General features: G+C 41.8%; 1 protein-coding gene across 14 annotated transcripts in view; it reads right to left on the bottom strand.

Moving 5' to 3' along the window:
• Positions 1–294: 294 nt before the first annotated feature.
• Positions 295–21137, bottom strand: part of PARP9 (poly(ADP-ribose) polymerase family member 9) — a 29463-nt gene continuing 8620 nt past the window's right edge. For all 14 annotated transcript variants that reach the window (XM_045812541.2, XM_087861573.1, XM_087861574.1 and 11 more), the window contains 7 exons: positions 20241–20465; positions 18858–19076; positions 16056–16116; positions 11602–11982; positions 7239–7375; positions 6416–6590; positions 295–1107 (listed from right to left, as the gene is read on the bottom strand). In XM_045812541.2, the coding sequence (XP_045668497.2) occupies positions 731–1107; positions 6416–6590; positions 7239–7375; positions 11602–11982; positions 16056–16116; positions 18858–19076; positions 20241–20465 (1575 nt within the window). In that variant the 3' untranslated portion in view covers positions 295–730. The remainder of the gene's footprint in view (positions 1108–6415; positions 6591–7238; positions 7376–11601; positions 11983–16055; positions 16117–18857; positions 19077–20240; positions 20466–21137) is intronic.

The following is a 21137-nucleotide window of genomic DNA, read 5'->3' as shown; positions in this document are numbered from 1 at the left end:
TCAGGTCTTGATCTCCAGGTCCTGGGACTGAGCCCCACGTCAGGCTCCACACTCAGCGAGGAGTCTGCTTGAAATTCTTTCCCTCTGCCCTCTCTCTCCACCACTCATGCGCACTCCCTCTTTCTCTCTCTCAACAATAAATATATCTTTAAAAAAAATAAACAATTAGGCCTCGTGGTGCTTGAGTGGCATTGCTTGGTATGGTTGAATCCAAACAGGATATCAGTAGACTATCAGCCTTTGGATGTCCTTCCACTTTGAATAATGTCATTTTACATACAATTTTTCAGTCAGTTACTCAGACAAAGATGGTTTATTTTGACATCTAAAATACTACATAAGATTTCTCTGGAAAATCTAAAATCATCCTGCTGTTACACTATCATTTTAGAAAATAAAAAGGCTTGGATTATATACTAGAAACCCCCCTTCATCACATGTAAAACATTTTTACTGTTACCCATAGTAAAAGAGATGAAAGGACAACTTGAAGGAGAGGGAACGGTCCTGAGAGTGTTTGGGCTGGGATTTACGCACCCCAATCCCAAGAGGTGAAGACAAAGGTGAAAGAACTAAGATGCTAGTTTGTGGTGGCTCCCTTCGATAACACAATTGGGCCATATGGACAACACATCTGACATATTCAGACCACTCTTTGACTCACTGATGGTCATTATTTGGAAAGTTCCTCCAAAGCAGGCACATGCCGGTTGTTAAAATGATGTGGAGGTTAAACAGAACTACCCCTTGAGAATCTTGCTTTAGGCTGCTGTGAATATAGCACCCTTGGTTCTGATGAGTAATCCCATGGCTGTACACGATCCTGGGTGCAAGTCCACAAATACTGGGGCATAGCCTGAGTGTTACTAAAAATAACAAAGGTTTCGGGGCTGGAGACATTGTCAACTACACTGTCATGGCGATCTGTGTCTCCAGGATTCAATGGTGGGGGAACGATATATAACGGATGACCCCGACAGAAGGAGCCTGTGAGTACTTCAGCTTCAAACACATATATCAGTTCGTCCGTGGCCGATGTTTTCTTGACCTGATATGCTAAGTTTTTCAGGTTCTTGGTGAAGTATATACCAGCTCCATATTTTGGGTCTGATAAAAGAAAAAAAATTAAAAGATTATTAGGATCTGATGAATCATATTGCCTATGTGGGTACTACTCTGTACTCTCTAGCCCTCTGAATAATCACCACCTCCTGGTCCCAAGTCCCTGTCTGTAGCAAAGACACCTAAAGTTGTTCTCTTGAGACAATTTATCATTGATATCATCAGCATAATAATAGCTTACATTTATATACCTACCTTCCTTTTTATTTCCCTTCCTCCCTCCCTATTTTTTTTCTTTACATTTACTTAGGATTTAACCAGATATTGTTGCAGGCTCATGAGCAGCACTGAACAAAAGAAGTTCAATGTAAGCTATATATGTAATTTAAAATTTCCTAGCAGCCACATAAAAAGGCAAAAAGGAACAGGTAAAATTAATTTAATAATTTTTATTTAATCTATGATATCCAATATATTATCATTTCAACTTGTAATCAATATAAAAAATTATTAAGGAGATATTTTACACTCTTTCCTTGGGTAGTGATCTTTAAAATCAGTGTATATTTTACACTTACAGCACATCTCAATTCAGATTAACCACATTTTAAGTGCTCAATAGCCACATGTGGCTAGTGGCTACCAGCTGGACAATACAGCTCTAGGGCTTCAAAGAATGACTAAGACATGATCCCTGTTCTCAAAAATTCACAAAGGGAACTACCCACACGTAAACAGGTAAAGTACAGCACAATTTTATGTGGAGAGAAAAATATTTTGAGATAAAAATCAAAGATTTCTTTTCTGGAAGTTTCTTCTTGCTCTTCGTTTTTCCACCCATTGAGTTCTTGCTACTTATTACATCAGGGGCAAAAAAGATAAAGCTCAGAACAAAGTCAATTGAATATATGTAACATTTTTGAATTATATAATATGTATTTATATATAAATTATATAATATATATTTACATGTATTATATAATTAAAAAATATTTTAGAGAGTGCAAGCAGGGGGAGGAGCAGAGGAAGAGGAAGAGAGAGGCAAAGAAGGAGAGTCCCTGCTGAGCCGAGATGATGCAGGGGCTTGATCCCAGGATCCTGAGCTTGTGACATGAGCCAAAACTAAGAGTCAGAGGCTCAAGTGACTGAGCCATCCAGGTACCCCATATATCATATATAATTATTTTTAATCAAAGCATAGATTATGGTCTTGAAAGGTTTCCTGAGAGAAGAAAAGGGTTTTTTGAACCGGAAGTCTAAAAACCTAAAGGATTCAGAGCATGGAGTTTATGCCATATGTAACAGAGGAGAGGAGGATAAAAGGTAATTCTTAGAATAGTTCTCTCACTTCAAAATAAATAAAAGTTCTTCCTTGCACCTGGTGGAAAGAGAAGAATCAGAGAGGACATGACTAGAACTTTTGGGGACTCAGAAGGGACTCACTTCACTGCCCCACTCCCTCAAGAGAGCCCTGGGCGTCGAGATAGGGAAGAACAACAAGAATCTCAGAAAAACAGGGAGTAGGGGACTTCGAGAGTAGAAGGAACCAGTGCCTGACTCTACTGGGTGCAGCCCCCTCCTCCAGCCTGGCTGCTAAGTGGAAAGCAGTGATGGCTGGGGAAGATGTCCAGAACAGGTGAGGAATGCCACACAAGACCTTGCATTTCAGCTTGGACGATGTGCACACTCAAAAATTTCCTGCGCTGCAGGAGGGGCACAAACAATGGAAGGGAATTCCCTCGGCACGAAAAACAGAGTGCCCTGTGTAGACACTAGGAACAAAGGGCACCATAAATTTAAGCACAGGAGGGTGCTAATGACGAAAGCCCAGGGTGGTTTTTCCAGCAGAGGACATCTGGAGACAGAGAACAGACAGATGAAGAACCAGACCACTCTCCCCACAATGCCTGTCCATCATTGAAAGCACTTTCAGAAGTGAAGAAGGAGAAAAACCTTGCAGGAACTGAGTTTAAACCCCAAAGGGACTAAGAAAACTGAAAATGACTGAGTTGATCTCCAGCTGTCAAGATGGGAGTTTTCCACATCTGTGGACATGGCAGCATGAAAGGTAGATAAAGTTCCATTTTAGGGCTATAAAGAAGACAAGCCCCACACCTGAGTTTTGTGGAACGGTAGATTTTTGTACCTGTTGGAGTTACAGATGCGGTAACAGAGGAATATAGGACGTGCGGGAGCACAGAGCAGGAAGGGACTCCCTGGGCCTGCAGGAGTGAGGGAAGGTGTCAACCAGGAGATGCCATTTGAGCTATGTCTGGAAGAAGGAATAGGACTTTGGAGGGCTAAAAAAAAGGGTGAGGAGGGAAGGCATTCTGCACACAAAGGCATAGAGGCATGAAATAACCAGCACATTTAGGAAACTCTAAGCAGTTCCTGGCTAAAGTGTGGATGACACAGTGAGTGATGAGGCTGGGGAAGTAAGGGTGGGGGGAGGCAGAGGAAGGGGGGTTAGGTCCTCACATGCTCTGCCAACGGGGCTGGAGTTTTACCTTGTAGGCAACTAGGAAGGCAGATATTAAACAGGCACGTATGTTTTTAGCATGATTCTGGTAGCAGAGAAAGGATAGGTTGGATAGGGAAGATGGTACAGTTTCCAGCTAGGAGACATGGTAGGTAGATGGTGATGGTATTAGCCAGGTTAGGGACTATCAGGGGGGTGGGGAGGGAAGCACCTATTTCTTAGGGGAAAATATGGTCAAGGAAAAAGTTCAGTCTGAGGAGGCTATGGAACATCTAGGCAGAAATATTCAAAAGAAGGTCGGAAATATGGACCTGCAGGTCAGGAGAGAGGAAGGGGGTTGGAGTTACAAATCTGTAAGTCATCATAGAGGTAGGAGTTGAAGCCATAGGTATAGGTGCAATCATCCAGGTGACATCATAGAGTTAAAAAAATAAAAAAGACTTCCTTTAGAACTCCAGAAAACCAACAGATGGACTCACTACATTATAAATCATAAAGGTGGGAACTCTGTGTGTTTTGTTTACTGTTGTATTCCTCCCACCTAGCACAGGGCCTGCCTTATAGAATGTGCTCAAGAAACTTGTGGAATGAATGAATGAACCCAATAAAAAAACTGCAAGCATGGAGGCTCCTTCTTGCGACATTCAGCCAAGTCCTACAAGCAAGAGATGACATCAAAACTGGCTTGAATGCAAGCCAAGAGAGAAAAAATATATATAAAGCTTCATTAATAGAAGCCCCTTTTGCCTATAGCTGGCCATCTAAATTGACTGAGAGTCCCATAATTTGGAAACTTTCAGGGGTAAAAAAAAAAAAAAGCTAAGAACCTTTGTACTCCAAATGAAAACTAGGTTAAAAAAGAAGAGTTGCAAAACAATTTCAGTGGTGATAAAATGTCTCCTGGGTTTCTCAAGCACGCTCTCCAGACATGTTGGCGCAAGTCACATTATGGACAGTATCTCCCCAGTGAGTCTATCATTCGAATCGCCTCAGGCAGCGGCTTTAAACTAAGAGCTAGGGTCATGGACAGAGCATGGAGGCCAGTAGGTAAAAGACCATAATCTTGAGGCTTAAAGACTAGGTGGAGACAAGACCTTCAGCTGGGTTTTAAAGACACAATCTTGACCAGAAGCAAACAGGCTTCATGCCTGCTGATGTTTTAAAGGAACTGTACTGCTGAAGAAACTGTAAGCCTGGCTGTCAGTTGCTTGAGAGCATTCTAGTCCCTGATGCAACCCATGGACCCCTGATAGGCCATGGACCCCAGGGGGCCTAGAAATGACCACGGGCGGCAACACATAAGGAAGATTCTTCCCAGAGTGCAAAACCAGGGTGTCGGTCCACTCTGAAGACAGTCCTCACTATCCCTGTCCAGGGGCATGTGATTAGTGGTAGGGACCAGTGACTTTCCTTCTCCCCTTTAGAAATGGGAGGTTTTTTTGTTTTGTTATTTTTAAAGATCTTATTTATTTTTTGACAGAGAGCACAAGCAGGGGGAGTGGCAGGCAGAGGGGGAAGGAGAAGCATGTGGGGCTCGATCCCAGGACCCTGGGATCATGACCTGAGCCAAAAGCAGATGCTTAACCATCTGAGCCACCCAGGCGCCCCTAGAAATGGGAGTTTTTATTGCAGTTTTTCTGCTCCTTCTCCTATTATTATATAATGAGTGGGTTAGAGCAATTACCTTGCTTTTAAGCTTTACGAGAGGATTTTCTGGACTTGAGTTTGATGATAAGACAGGATGAGACTTTGGGGCTGTCTTCCTTGGGAGGTGGTGTGTGTGTCTTTCAGGAAGAAAGACATGTACAGATGTCATGCAATTCGCAGCGTCTGCCATAGGACTGAAAAGAAGGCAGTACTGGATTTGAAAAAGAGGAGGATAGTGATGGTCTTAGTGAGAGTAGTTTAAGTAGGGGTGGGAGGGGGGAGTGCAGAGAAGCCAGTTACAACGGGTTTAGGAGCAAACGGAAGTTGTGAATTTTTAAGACTTTACCAATATCACTATTCTGGCTACACTCAAAGACTTCTTGGTGGGGATTCATTAATCAATTTTTACCCCCAGGAATTTTTCATGTTCAATTTTTACTCCAGGTATTGCTTATGTTCTCTCTGGGGCAAAGAGATGATGGCTTCCAGACCCTTTGCTTTCTAGAAATCAAGACTTGGAGTTGGCTTCACAGCAAGGATCATGCTATATATTTTGAAAGGTAAAGATCAAGAACATAGTCAATGGATCAGGCAAAATCAAGCCTCATGGCTAGGTATCCTCCATGATTATTATTAAACTTCTTCGCCTCCTTTGGAGAGATTTAAAGGGGACAAAACAGCAATTAAGTATGCAATATTGTTGTACAACTGAAAAGAGACATGGAAGCTACACATGGTAGAACTCCCATGGCTGAAAAGGATCTTAAGATGTTGTTTACTTCACCTGTCAGATGCTATCTAATTCATTCCCTAGCAGGCTACAGGAAATGAAGAAGATGGAAGAGAAAAGAGCAACTTCATTAAGTTCAGAAAAATGCCCTTTTAATTAAGGATGAGGTTTGGTAGTGTTGATAATAATTTTGTGGAGCTAAGCCAAAAAAAAAAAAAGCTTCAGGGTGTTCTCTGCAGATAAAACACATAACCACAGAAAAGAGAAAAACAGTGAACTGTAGAACTTACCACTAAAGCTTTCATAAATCCATCAGCAACAAAACATATGAAGGCAAACAAAAAATATGACCCTTTCCAAATGACTTGATCACTATATCCCAGTGGCAAGGTTCCCCTCACCACAGCAACAAATACCATGAGCGATGAGTCATCTGCTAAGGTCTGCTTACCAAACCCCATGTACAGAGGCCCTGAAGATGAGGGGCTGACACCTACCGCAGGCCGCCGAGTACATTCTTTGGAAGCCAACTCTGCACACTGCTTCACAGAACTGGTAGGGAATTTGCTGATACAGCCTGTGGCTCACAGGCTTCCCATGTGTTCTCCCTTCCATCATTGTCTTCTTGTTTTGGAAGACAGCCATGAGAACTGCATTGTCTATTTTCTCCACCTATGACCCAAGGATATGAAAAACTGAAAAAAACTGAAAAAAAAAAGTGAGAACCTCTATTTACATTGCCTGATACTCTGGTTCAAAGAGAAAGGCTCTTAGGTGCATGTTACCTGGCATGCAACTTGCTTTTCGTATAAAGTGTTTTAAGAACCTCTCCTGGCCCTACCCCTCTCCTATTTTGACTTCTGTCCCTTCAAAATTCCCTGTCCCTTCTTTGATAAATCCAGGTAATAAAAATTCACTGAGCAATCCCTATGTGCCAGGCCCTGGTAATGAAACGGTCAACAGTGTAGACAGTCTTTGGCTTCTTCAAAGCTCAGGGTTTAGTGAGAGTAAAAATAGGTAAGCGATTACAATCCAGTGTGATAAATGCAATTCCGTTTCTTTTGTGTTGCTTTAAGATATAGGCAGGTAAGTTTGCCCTGACGCTTGATTGGTGCTTCTGTACCTCCTGACATCATTCCTACCTCCTGATTCCAGCTATACCCTTTGTGCCTGCCCACCCCTGCCCTGCTTTCAGTCTTACTCCTAGGGGTCTGGGCCAATGAGCAGCTGGCTTAGAGTCATCAGCAGGTGAGTTTTTCTTTTGGTTACAGAACTAGGTGATAGCAAGACGAGTCGAAACCTTCCCTTAATTCAGTATACCTTTATAACCTGCAGACCACAGTTTTCAAACTGTTTCTTCCGACCCTGAATTTCCTCCGTTGAAAGCTTTAGGCATTTCCGAAATGTATTCCTTTTTATTTCATCCTGGTTTGGGAGCTGCCAATCAGTCTGTTGTCCTAAAAATGAGTAACACAAAACTTTGTCTCAATGCTCTGTGAGAAGAAAAAGGTTTGTAAAGAAATTTAATAAAACAAATTACAAAAATTTAAAGGAATGGATTAGCCAGTTTAAATTGTACGCCTTATGTATTTAGGACAGGCAAGGAGAGTACAATATAATGAGAAGGCATAGGATAGAAGAGGGGGTTAATAAACTTGTCCTCACATGATTTGGATTACGAGGCTGACGGGGGTGAGAGAAAAAAAAGCATTAAGATATATGTTCCCCATCGATGTTGTAACGATGATAAATAATTGTGTTGCTAACAGGAAATGTTTGTATTTCTGGCCAGGACGCTCACCAACAAAAGACACAGGCATCACAAAACATTAAATAATGATGAAAAATCGTATGACGTTTACGTAAAGCTTCAAGATTTTCAAAACAGTTGCACTTGAGAATTACCTCACCACCACTGAAATAACTAACCCACTTTTGCAAATAAGGATATTGAAACTCGGAGAAGTTAAGTGACTTGCCTGGTATCACACAGCCAATTTAAACCTGGCTTTCACCAGTACTTTCTGCGAGTGGCAGAGTACTCTCCACATGTATCACTTGTATGCCACCCAACCACAAGGAGCAAACTTTGGAGATTAAGAGTTTATGGTGTCCTGTCTTTCCTCCCTTCCTTCCTTTTTTCCTTCCTTTGTTTCTTCTCCCTTAACTTTCTTACTTTCCGTTTTAAATTCAAGGGACAACCTAGCAACTCCTTGTTGGAATAAATATACATACAGGTGGACAAACAGGACCCCCCCCCAAGGACTTATTTTCTTTTCTAAAGATTTTATTCATTTATTTGAGAGAGACAGAGAGAGCAGTGCAAGCAAGAGCAGGGGGAGGGGCAAAGGGAGAGAGAGAGAGAGAAGCAGACTCCCTGCTAAGCAGGGAGCCTGATGGCAGGACTCGATAACCAACTGAGCCACACAGGCACCCCTCAGTTTATTTTCAGTTTGACTTAAACCCAAGTAAACAAAAATGACATAATTCCCAGCACATTATTTAACTGAATGTGCTCAATTTAACCACAAAAAGCAGATGATAAATCCAAAGAAATTCACTAGAGGGGCCAAGTTGTAAATCCGGAAAGCAGGAGGGACAAAATTCCATAGCAGAGAAACTCCAAAGCCAGGAAATTTCAAAGGAAGAGACTATAACTTAAATCTCGAGAGCAACAGCTGACATTTATAAAGTACAGTAATAGAGTTCAGTTCACTAGAGTTCAGCAAACATTTACTGAGCTCCTATTACCTGCCTGGCGCTGGGCTGGGCACCAGAGACTCAAACATCCAGGAACTCCTGCTGTCAGAAGTTCTCCCCAGGGAGGATGACAATGGCAGCATCAAAAAGGAAATAACTAGCTTCCCTTATTTAAATTTTATCACTCTGGTGGATAGTTGATATTCCTTGTAGTAATAATTCATTGAAAATTTGTCCACTGTGTTAACTAAGGTCTTAATCTGATTGAGAGAGGGTAAGCGTGTAGGGGCCTCTGAAAGACTGCTGTGGAATAGTATGCTTAGTCACCCACTATCAAAAGTGCCACCTTGCAGCGGAACAGGGGACTTACAGGGGACTAATTGCCAATAGCTGGGAGAATGGGTCAACCTGATGAATGCAGTTAAAGTAATGCCACAGGCTTTATAGACCAGTGTTTCTTTGTCTCTTGTTCTCTTGGGAAGTGTACTGGTGTTAGTTTAAATATCCACAGTCATCACCTTTCAAAAGCTAAGTAGAAATCATAATCTTCGGTCTCATTCTTGTGTATGAATTTTGAACGTTATTTCTTTATGCTCAGTGTTTTTAAAGATTTTTTATTTACTTATTTGAGAGAGGGAATGTGAGAGAGAGAGAGAGATAAAGAGAGAACATGGGGGGGGGAAGGGGCAGAAGGAGAAGCAGGCTCCCTGCTGAAAAGGGTGTCTGATGTGGGACTGGATCCCAAGACCCTGGGATCATGACCTGAACCAAAGGCAGATGCTTAACCAACTGAGCCACCCAGGCGCCACTCTTGTGTATTATTTTTGTCCATGTTTTTTGACACTGGGTTTTCTAGGGAATGTGGATACAACACTTATTGTAAACTCTCACTCACTTTGACCAGGTCTGCCTGGATTATTTTTACAAACACGAGGTGAAAATGAGGTGTCCTTTGAAAATTTGCGTCTGAATTTTTGTACCAAACTCATCAACATTACAATGAAACTGACCTATCTTTGCTAAAATCCTTCAAGTCTCTCCCTTGTTTCAAGAAAAACTCTGAACTCTCATGTGATTTATAAAGTCTTTCATAATCTAGACCCTGCCACGGTCTGATTGCTTGAAAGTTTCTTCACCTTACTAATTTCTACCTATTCTTTATTCTCCATTTATGACACCTCCTCTGAGAAAGCTCCCCTTGACCTCCCAAGTCTGGGTTAAGTGTCTAAATCGGTATTCTGAGACCCAATTCCAATGTCTGTGTGTGTAGGAGGGTTTCCCATATATACAACCAAGCAATTCTGCTACTATCTACCCAGAGACAGCATCAGAGTCCACAGGCTAAGAGTTTAGTCCTACAAGACTGCTCCTCAACACACACACACACACACACACACACACGCACACACACACACACTTCAGACACCAGTTGAAAGCCAGGTTTTTACCTGTGCTTCTGGCTGACTAGCTACAAACTGAAGGTTCCAATGACCTTCTCCTTGGATTTCAGACACCAGTTGCAAGTTCAGGTTGTTACCTGTACTTTTAACTGGCTGACTGTAAATCAGAAGTTCCCATGATCTCCTCCTCGGGTTCAATTAATTTGCTAGAGCAGCTCACAGAACTCAGAGGACCATTTTACTTACTAGATTACTGGTTTATTATACAGGTGTATTACAGGAACAGCCAGACTGAAAAGATGCATAAGGCAAGGAAGGAACGGGGAAAGGGTGTGGAGCTCCATGCTCTCTCCCAGCAAGCCACACTCCCTAGCTCTCCACGTGCTCACCAACCTGGAAGCTCTCTGAACCTGTCCTTCTGGAGGTCCATTACCTAGTCACAGCTGGTTAAATCATTGACCATTGGCAACTGATTCAACCTCCAGCCCCCTCCCCAGAGGTTGGGCTGGGGGATACCAAAAGTTTCAATCCTCCAAACACAGGTCAGGTTTCCTAGTGACCACTCCCCATCCTTAAATGCTTTCAAAGTCACCCCCTAATGTAACAAAAGACACCTTTATCACTCTCAACACTTAGGAAATCCAAGGGCTTTGAGAGCTGTAAGCCAGGAATGTGGATAAAGACCAAATATGTATCACAAATGTGTTTTGATCGTCTGAATGACCAAATATATATTCTAAATCGCAACATCATAGTGCCCTTCTGAGGTGCTCCCACAGAGTATTTTCACCCTCCTCTTTCATAACTAACCTGTTTGCTTCTCAGTATCCTCAATTCGATTTTGAATGGAAACAATGTCCATCTTATCACTGTATCTCCAGCACCCATCACTTGCTTGGCACATATCATGGATACAATATACATTAGTTGAGTAAAGAAATGAAATAAGCTTCTGTTTCCCAAGGTGGCATTTACAACAGTGTAATTTTCCTAATTAGCTCTAGGGCCATGTTGAAAGGACCTCTCCAGACCCAAATTCCCAGTCATTGTGAGGATTTTTGCCCCACTGAATGGGAGATACTTGAGTGTTACTTCACAGTATGAATGAATAATTTACTTAGGTGAGAGAGCTCAGAGTAATTTTAAGATTCCCAATGCTGCCAGCAACAAATACGTAAATGCAATAAAACTCAAAGAAATGAATTAATTAAGTAGAATGTGTCTATATTTGAATGCTCCATTTGTAGAATTAGGGATGTACTTTCCCCCCAGAACCTGGGCTTGTGTTGCTGGAGGCTTTCCATTTAATTGCCTCTTATAATCCATGTCATCATAAGTAAATCCAGTCACGTGTGTGCCCGTGTGTGTGTGTGTGTGTGTGTGTGTGTGTGTGTGTTTATTTACTAATTAAACTTGCTCGTAGAAAGACAGCCCAAAAACGGTTATAAAAGGTCATAGCTTAACACAGAACCAGCATGGTTTGCTCTCTCTTCCATACTATCTCTGACCCACATACACACAGACGCACTCACACCCATAAGGAACAGTTGCAAGAGCTGACTTTCCAACTTAAAGTTACTCACCTGACATGCTCCAAAGGACTAACTCCTTTTTTCTTGTCATTTCCTTTTGAACTTCACACAGCATATGTTCAATGTTCATAATGACCTCAATGACGCCGGCTTGGGCTCCTTTAATCTCTAACGTTGCCTTTTCTGGAGTGATAATCTCTGAGATAGAGACTCTTAAGGTATTCTGAAACTGAGTCAAAATGTCATGTTCCTTTCTCCCAAGGTAGAGGATATGATTATTCTCAATGATATGGTGGTCCTGGGGGGTCAGTATCCTTTGGATCCACACTTGGGCCTCCTTCATCTTTTCCAGGTCAGATCCCATCAGACTGATGGCAGGAGATTTAGCTTTGAGCCCGTTTTCTCTTTTTTCCTCTCTGGTCAACTGGGGGACTGAAAAGACTGTCATAAACATCCACAGAAAGCAGGTGGGTTTTAAACCAGAGCAGAACAAAACACCAAGGCCAGTATTTGCCCCAAGGATATTAGGACCGTTGCCAGCAACAGCAACTTCAATTAAGTGCCTATCTCTGATTGCTGTGCTAGATAAGAAGGAAATCTAAATGTATGGTTTACAGTCTCCTTGCGAACAAGAGTTTAGCCTGTAAGGGGTTGGTCTTATCATGGCCTTGCCCCTGCTATCTTGCATTTGTCAGTGCACAGGTGAGTTCACCTTGTGATATGACCCTGGATGTTAACCAACTATTGTACCTCAGAGAAGTAGGTTGGGTTCCACCTCACCACAATAAAGTGAATATTGCAATAAAGCAAGTCAAATGAATTTTTTGGTTTCCAAGTGCATATAAAAGTTACGTCTACATTATACTGCAGCCTATTAAGTGCGCAATAACATTGCCTACAAAACAATGTACATACCTTAATTTAAAAATATTTGTTGCTAAAAAATGCTATAATCTGAGCTTTCCACGCGTCATAATCACTGATCACAGATCACCATAACAAATACACTAATAATGAAAAAGTTTGAAATATTGTGAGAATCACCAAAACGTATACAGAGACATGAAGTGAGCAAATGCTGTTGGAAAAACGGCACCAATTGACTTGCTTGACGCAGGGTAGTCATAAACCTTCAATTTGTAAAAAAAAAAAGCAGTATCTGTGAAGCATGATAAAACAAAGTACGATAAAACGAGGTATGCCTTGATGTCCCGCTGACTGAGATCTTCCTTAACCTTTTGCTACTACTGAGTTTGAAATCAAACATCTCTGAAAGCCACAGACTTTAAAGAGTGAAAATTCCTTTTGAAAAATATGTATTTTTTTTTAAGATTTTATTTATTTATTCGACAGAGATAGAGACAGCCAGTGAGAGAGGGAACACAGCAGGGGGAGTGGGAGAGGAGAAGCAGGCTTCCTGTGGAGCAGCCTGATGTGGAGCTCGATCCCATAACACCAGGATCATGCCCTGAGCTGAAGGCAGACGCTTAACCGCTGTGCCACCCAGGCGCCCCGAAAAATATGTATTTCTGATTATAAAAAATAACACGCTTATTTTTGAAAAATTAGAAAATTATCCAAGTTTAATGAAAGGAAGAAATACTCCTAACTCTACACCAGGGATTCCTTTTGATACCTTATCTGTACGTAACAGGATTTCCATCTGCAGCGTTTGGAGCTTAGCAGCTTCTGCTTGACACGTATACCCCAGCAGAAAAGGTCATGGAACTTGATTCCAGCCCACCCACGTGTACTCCTCTCTGCAACCCCCCTCCATAAGGAGCAAAGACATATATAAAGAAGCAGAGTTTCTGATGCATTAGGGTAACTCTCAACCCAAACTGCAAAAAAAAAAAAAAAAAAAAAAAGTTGGGGGGCAATGGACTAGCAGAGAGGAAATTCATGGGTGAGGCAGTATCTAGAATATATGAAGAGTTCTCTCAAATTATCAAGAAAAAGGAAGAACCTAGTACTCAGCTGGGCAAAAGATTTCACAGCAAAGGAAACACGAACGGCCGACATATGTGTGAAAAGATGTTCATCTTCACCGGTAATCAGGGATATGAAAAATTATCCACCAGACTGGCAAAAAATAAGTCTGACAATATTAAGTGTTGGGAAGGATATAGAGCAACTGGAACTCCTGTATATAGTTATGATGGATGTAAAACCTGAACAACTACTCCCATAATTATATTTTGTAAAGAAATTTTTGCATGTGTGTATCAGGAGATATGTACAAGAAAATTCACCTTCTCCTTTGTAACAGCAAAAACCTGGAAATGACCCAAACGTCCTTGAGCAATGGAATATTATTACAGCAATGAAAAGGAGTGAACTTTAGCTATTTGGATGAATCTCAGAAACATATTTTGAAGGGGGGAAGTAAATTGAGCACTTACTATGGCATTGTTCTAAGTGCTTCACATAAATTATTCTGTTCATTCCTCACAACCTTATAAGTACTATCAACATCCCCATCTTACAAATGAGGAAACTTATTCAGATTTATCAAATAACTTGCCCATGGTTATAGGACCAGGAGGTGTGGACAGTCTGACTCTAGTACTCATATAATTCTGCCTCCGCGTAAGTGATCTGAGGTTAGTAGTGGTAATTAGCATCTCTCCCCCTAAGGTTAGTTGGGTGGTACCAGGAACTATGAAACAGTACCAAGAAAGACTCAGAAGTAAGAGAGGGTCTGAGTTGGAAAAAAAAAAAAAAAGCCAATGTTTTGGATACTAGAAGTGACAAGGGTTCTTAAACTGGAAGCACAGGGGTTTTATTTGTTTTTTAATCCTTGTTCTGCCTGGGAGTTCACACTAATTTTTAGGAGAAAATAGAAGCAAAACATAGTGATACTTCATTTATCCATCATTACCAGGAAAAAGAAATTGTCCTTCTGGGTAACTAATTGTTCAGATCACTAAAAAATATACTTTTAGCACGAAATACATTAGATAAGTATTTATTAGTTAAATTTCTTAGTTCAATTAAATATTTATTAGTTAAATATTTCTAATGAAAACACATTTCCCTGCCTTCCTAAATAGTTTAACTTTTCCTTGATAAACTGAGATCATCACCATTAACCATTATTAATGTCAATTACTGTCCTGTGCTATAATTATAATTTCTTAACAGATGTCCTTAAAAATGAAGTAAATGGTAACGCCTGGCCCTATCATTCAGACTAATAACATAGAGACATTGTGTGTCCCTTTTCCATATTATCCTCACCCAAAACTCCTATCTACCTTCCCTAGATTCAGTGTGGTTCCCCACATATGCGCTGTATCTGTTTGCTCCTATGCGTTTTCTTCACCTTGGGTGCCCCACCCCACCAGCTCTAGCCATTGAAAGTCTGCCATCCTGAAAGCCCAACTTAGAACCACTCATCCAGGAAGTCAGTTCAGGTCAGAAGCAATCTCCCCTCCTCTGGGCCCCCGGGGCAGTTTGTCCACCCTCTCATTCATTATTCTTTGGCCTTCGTTTAATGCTTTGCAATTTACGAAACATTTTTACGTACATAATCTGCAATTATCCTCACAAAAGCCCGTCATTATCATCATTTTACAGATAAATAAACAGGTTCATAATAGGTGCAGTCACAGACCACAGCTCTTCAAGTGTCCCCTCCTTTGTTTCCAGCACTGCTGAACCACTGCACATCCATAAATGAACTCTTCTGTTAAAGGGTATAAGCAAATCATTGTGACCCTAATGGGAAATATCTGAACAGTTTCTATTGCTGGTTGAATGTAGTGTTTTTAACATTTATAGAACACTGTAGATCAAAGGACTATTTCAGAAGTACAGATCCCAGTTATCATGAGGCAATTCCAACTCCATCAACTCAAACTCCACTAACGGGAAGGACTTATACGACACGGTTAATCGTCCTCCAACATCAACCAGGGTTAGTTAAGCCCAGTGATCCCCAAACCTAGTTCAGCAGCAAAACTGACTAGGAGCTATTGAAAAATATACGTGCTTGGCCCAGATCCAGAGCTCTTGAGCTGAGTCAGAATCTGTGCAGTTGGGGCCTATACATATTTTTGTCTGTGTGTTTAAGGTTTCTGTTTTGATCCTAGTGATGACTCAGGTTTGGGTAGCGTCAGCTTAATCCATTTATTATTATCTGGTCTCACTGAGATGTGTTTTCTATAATGGCTCATGAGTAACCCCATTTAGATGTGACCCCATTCAGAGCAGCAGCTTCTAAAGGGCAGATCTTTTTCTTAGAGAAAAATTATAGAGAGCTATCTATGAAGGAACTACCCACACCGTGTATTACCCACTTAGCCTCTCTCGAATCATCTCATGAAACTAGACTGGGCAAAAAAATGCAATCATGTTCAGATACCGAGCAGGTTAGTATCCGAACAGGAGAAAATACATTTGGCTTATTTCTTCTTCTTGCCCCTTAGTTCAGATGATGAACACCAGGACGAGCCTCTCTGGTGGGTAGACTCCACTTCTAGGCCCATGAATTTCTTACTCACCACTGTAATTATTGAAACCATGTAGCTTGGATTTACTCTTTGCCATTTCAGTGCTGAAAGCCTGTAAGAAGCAAAACAGAGCAGAGTTGTAAGTGGGGCTTTTAGCCATTGTCATCAAAATCCTCTTCCTACCTGAATATACCATTTGGCCTCACCCACTCTGTCAATCCCCTTCCCCACGGCCACAAATCTACAGCAGCCTTTTGGAAAGTCCTAGGAAACAGCAATCACAGCACCAAATTGTGTAGTACCATGATCTATTAGCATCCCTAGGGGAAACAAGTTTAGAAAAACCTGAAAGAAAACCAAAATCTGGTATAAAAAAAAAAAAGAATGTATATTCATATCCCAAGGCAAAATGTAATCATTTATTAATTCCACAAATATTAATGCTCTGGTTATCACATATTAGGCACTGAACCAAGGCTTCGGCCATGTCACTGGAGAAGACAAAAGTAGGCAGATGCTCTTGTAATTGATAAAACAGAAATTCATTTGAAAAACATTGTTCTACGGTTTCTCCTTAGCACAGTGCCTGGTTGACACAGTACATGGCAGCTGTTTTTATCATTAACGCCTGGGGGAGCCCTCAGATTGTGGTTGATCTTTCTACTTTTTTGAACTGCCACGTACATTTTTGTCTGTGTGCTGACGAGAATGGACCTGCCTTTCTAGATGCAGTTCATTCCCCTTGTAGGAATGGTACTTCCTGAGCCATTCGGGGATGAGCTCGGGGCATCTCTCTGGGCCCATTGCCGGAGCTCTGCTTTGGGGGAACTTCATTCGCAAGACAGGATGATTCACTGTGTCTGGAAGGGGAGCTACCTCACTGGGTAACTGGCTCGCAGGCCAGCTGCGATGACACACACTGGGTCCTGGAGCTGGCTGACACTGGCTAATGAGGGCTCACTGCGGGCACCTCTTCCCGACTCCGCCTTCAGAGATGTGAGCAGTGAGTATCAGCAAACGCTACAGACCTCCCTGCAACTCGTCTAGCAGCCAAAGGAATAGAACTTTCACACTTGTTCCAGGAAAGAGCAAGCTAGAACAAGTATAAGTTCGCTTTTTTATCGAGAGAGATGAAATGGCAACTGCCCCCCGGAGACAGGCTGCGAGGCGGAAGAGTGAGCAGTCAGAGGACGAGTGTTCAGAGCCACTCTCTCTGCCAGGCACCGAGCAAGGCCCTTTATACCCCAAACCCAGACCCCGCCTGGGAGGTTGTACTAGCACTTGGATGTTGCCATTGCCAGAATCAGAAACCTGTCTTGAAAATCCGTTTTAAGTTGCTGTATCTTATTTCACTTCCTTTTTTTATTCTTCCTTAACATCATGACAACCCCTTCTCGAAGTGCCAGCTAAGCAAGAATAAAGCCCAGAGATGGTACTTTAAAGGCAGAACAGCACAGCACTATATGCTAATTATGCTGGGTATATCAGGGACTTTGCACATGTTAGAAACTCAGCTTAACCTGCCTGCTCTAAAACAAACAGCTGAGATGAAGTGAAAACTAAAAAGGCTGGACACACAGATCTCTGCCCTCAGACACGTGGACACACTCCTTAACACACTCGTCCCTCCCCCCTTTTTTTTTTTTTAAAGATTTTATTTATTTATTTGACAGAGACAGAGACAGCCAGCGAGAGAGGGAACACAAGCAGGGGGAGTGGGAGAGGAAGAAGCAGGCTCCCAGCGGAGGAGCCTGATGTGGGGCTCGATCCCAGGACTCCAGGATCACGCCCTGAGCCGAAGGCAGACGCTTAACAATTGAGCCACCCAGGCGCCCCTCATCCCTCCCTTTTGTAACACACAACAACTGACTTCCCTCTGGGGTCACCCACAGAGAAGTTAAACAATAGACTGAATTTGGGGACAATACGGGGGACATGGCAAAAGTAGCCAGACACCTGAGCTGTGAAAGAATTAATAATCTAATAGGGAGAAAAGATAAACAGGTCACTTGGTTTCATCTTCAGGTCGGCACTCTGAATTACAGTCCATTACAGCTGGTACAACAGCCAGCCTCCATGGAGGGCTTCCTTGTGTGCCAGGTACCATTCTAAGTGTTTTACGTGGATTAACTCAGTTAATGCTCACAACAGCTCCACAGGATGGTAGTTATTAATCCTCACTTTATTTTACTTTTATTATTTTTTTTCAAATAAGCACTACACCCAAAGCGGGGCTCAAACTCACAACCCTAAGATCAAGAGTCCCATGCTCTACTGACTGAGCCAGCCAGTCGCCCCTATTATCCCACTTTAAAGATGAGGAAACTGAAGCACAGAAAAGTGTATTAACTTGCCCATAGAAGTTGATCGTTTGGAGAGGAGAAGACAAAGAATTTGTTTTAAATATGTTGGATTTAAGATGACAATGGGATAACCAAGTGGAAATGAGAGAGGGTTAGGTGTATGGCGCTGACGTGGCTCTGAAGACAGGACTGCAGAAATTGTAAGAGTACTTGTGTTCTCAGAGCAGGAGAGAAGAGAGAGGAGCAGAGGACCCCCACACTGAAACTAGAAGGTTGCCTACCTCTGAGGAACAGGGGGAGAATAAAGACTGACAAAGGAAAAGAGGGAAATTAGGCAGCAGGGTAACATGGCTGCTTTAATGACATTCTTCACTAGGTCAGAGGTGGGCAATTAAAAAACAATTAAATTCACCAAGTTAGAACATCACTGTGCTATACAGTGCTTAGCTCATGTCTTACGTTGGAGATATTACACAGACGTTATAGAATGCCTGCTTGAATGAATGAACGAACGAACGAACTATAGGACATTTCTAAAATCTTAACTTACCATATATGTCTCCAGTTCTTCTGGAAAGATCACAAACTTTACAGTTAATTGTTTTTTCAAATGGCATTTGGCAAAAGTTAAAACTTCATCAAACATAATCTCGGCTGCTGTACTGTTCTGTATACCAATGTTTCCAGTCCCAAGGGCAGGAAAGGAAATAGAAGTTTTATTTAGTTCAAGGCATTTCTCCAAACATTTCTTCACTGCAAGTCTCAGTATCTGTGGGAAAAAAAAGATCAGCCTTCGAGTCAAAATAAAACTTCACTCACCCCTTGATCCTGCTCACATCTTACAATGCCAACCCCTACTCTCCCTCGGGTCATGGCCATGCCTCCTTAGAGAGCAGGAAAGGCTGCACTCCATGGGGAACCCATTACAGCCGTAAGGTTAGATGATGAGAAACAGAAGTCACTGAGGGGTCTGTTTGGATGCCATGATTTCTCCCAGTTTATACGGCCTTGTCCATCTCCCCAGGTCAGAGAGCCAACCATCAGTTTATCCCCATTTACCTGCCACTTCCAGGTTGAAACAAAGAGCTCTTATAAGTTTAATGAAGGAGACAGAGGGAAAAATACATAAGCAGCTTTACCCAACATCTTTAAGATATGTCCTAATGTACTATGTAATTTCTTCTCGAGAAGTACTAATATATTTGGCAGATTTAAACTTTCCATCAACATTTCAACATTCAAATTGAAGTACAGGAAGGTTATCTGTGGAAGGGTCTTGGAAAACTGGAGGGTAGAGAGTGACTAGAGGACCAGTTTGGGATTAGAGGGCTCTTAGTCAAAGAAGGACCAGAAATGGTGGCAAAATGAAGATACACAAAGACAGAGAAGGGGACTCTTTCCCTCTCTCCACATTTAAGTGGGTCTTCCCACTCTTCAATGTGCATGTTTTATGGGTCTTAGGTGAAGAGTTGCCCAGAAAGGCAATCTGCCCATCTCTACCACAGGCATTGGTGGGAAGACACCAGAGGTAATAGATTTACCTGGAATAATACTGGAAAGGAAATCCCAGGTCCTCCTGGCATTTAACTGGTGGAGGGAAATACAGGAGGCCGAATTCCAGGCCCACTTGGGGAAAGGCCAACAGGGTCACAGAGGGGTGAGGTGAAAGAGTGTGCAGACTGAGGGAGCCCACTCTTTCCAGGTCTGTTTGCAGTATGCCAGCTTAAAATTTAGACATAGGTTAGGTAATATTTAAAATTAAATTTCTTCAGATAACTTGTGTGACAACAACAATTTTTCTGTATTTGAGAGTGGTAGAGAATGAGGGCTATCCCACTTACCAACATTTCATAAACGTAATGACATGATGGAAATTCAACGAAGACTATGTAGACTATGGAACTACATAAAGATAAACTTATTTTGAACTTACCTTGGTCAGTTTGCGACATCCTGAATGCCACAACACATGGTATACGTATTGACAGGACAATTTAAATCCTTTTGTGACCAGTACCAACTGAGACTCTTGTATCTCAGTAACTTTTTCATTAAATTCCAATTCTATTTCATTTCCTGCTTGTTGTAGAATTGATATCGACACAGGTCCAAATCCAAGACCATAGAATGGATTTACAGAATTAACAATTACATCCGTCTGAAAAGGAAAAAAAAAAAAAAAAGATGGACAGGATTCATTGTTAAATTACTTTTTCTTAAATCGTTAGTTTGCTGAGGAGCTTTGAAAATACTTTTGAAGATCCTAAATTCACAAGACCTCTCTTGTTTGTGTGTTTGTCTTGCACAAGATACCATTTAACGGTGGATAGAAACTCATAATTCCATTTGATTGCTGTGAGTCATTTGTCCTATTCAGAAATTAGGTAAAATGAGTGGAGGATACAATGCTGGCTGCAAACGTCTGCCTGCCCCTTGCTGCCTCATACCTTCCCGTATTCCGAGATTCGGAGCATTCATCCCCTACCGCACTGCCATCACTTTCTGCTATTTCTGTGTGAATTTTCTGTTTTGTTTTAAAGAGAGTAGAAATAAAATTTCTTGGGAAATTTCTACCTCCTAATGCTTTTCTTTTTAAAGAAAGCAGTACATGGTTTAAGAAAATACAAATGAGACAAATAAGTCTTCAGTGGAAATAGGCCTCCCTCTTGCTGGGCTCCTTGGATGCCCCACGCATCCACTTGTCCTGCAGGCAACCACTTTTACCAGTTCTTCATCTGTCCCTTTGGAAATGGACTGCACACACATGGGCTGTGTTTTCAGTAATATCACCTCCTAGTTAGCCCTCAGACCCGGGCTGCAGGGGACAGTA

Source organism: Ursus americanus, chromosome 4, assembly GCF_024610735.1.
Source record: "Ursus americanus isolate L20-20 chromosome 4, mUrsAme1.1.p, whole genome shotgun sequence".
NCBI classification, from domain to species: domain Eukaryota; kingdom Metazoa; phylum Chordata; class Mammalia; order Carnivora; family Ursidae; genus Ursus; species Ursus americanus.
Note: the sequence above shows the minus strand (reverse complement) of the source record. Positions and strands in the feature narration are given on the sequence as shown.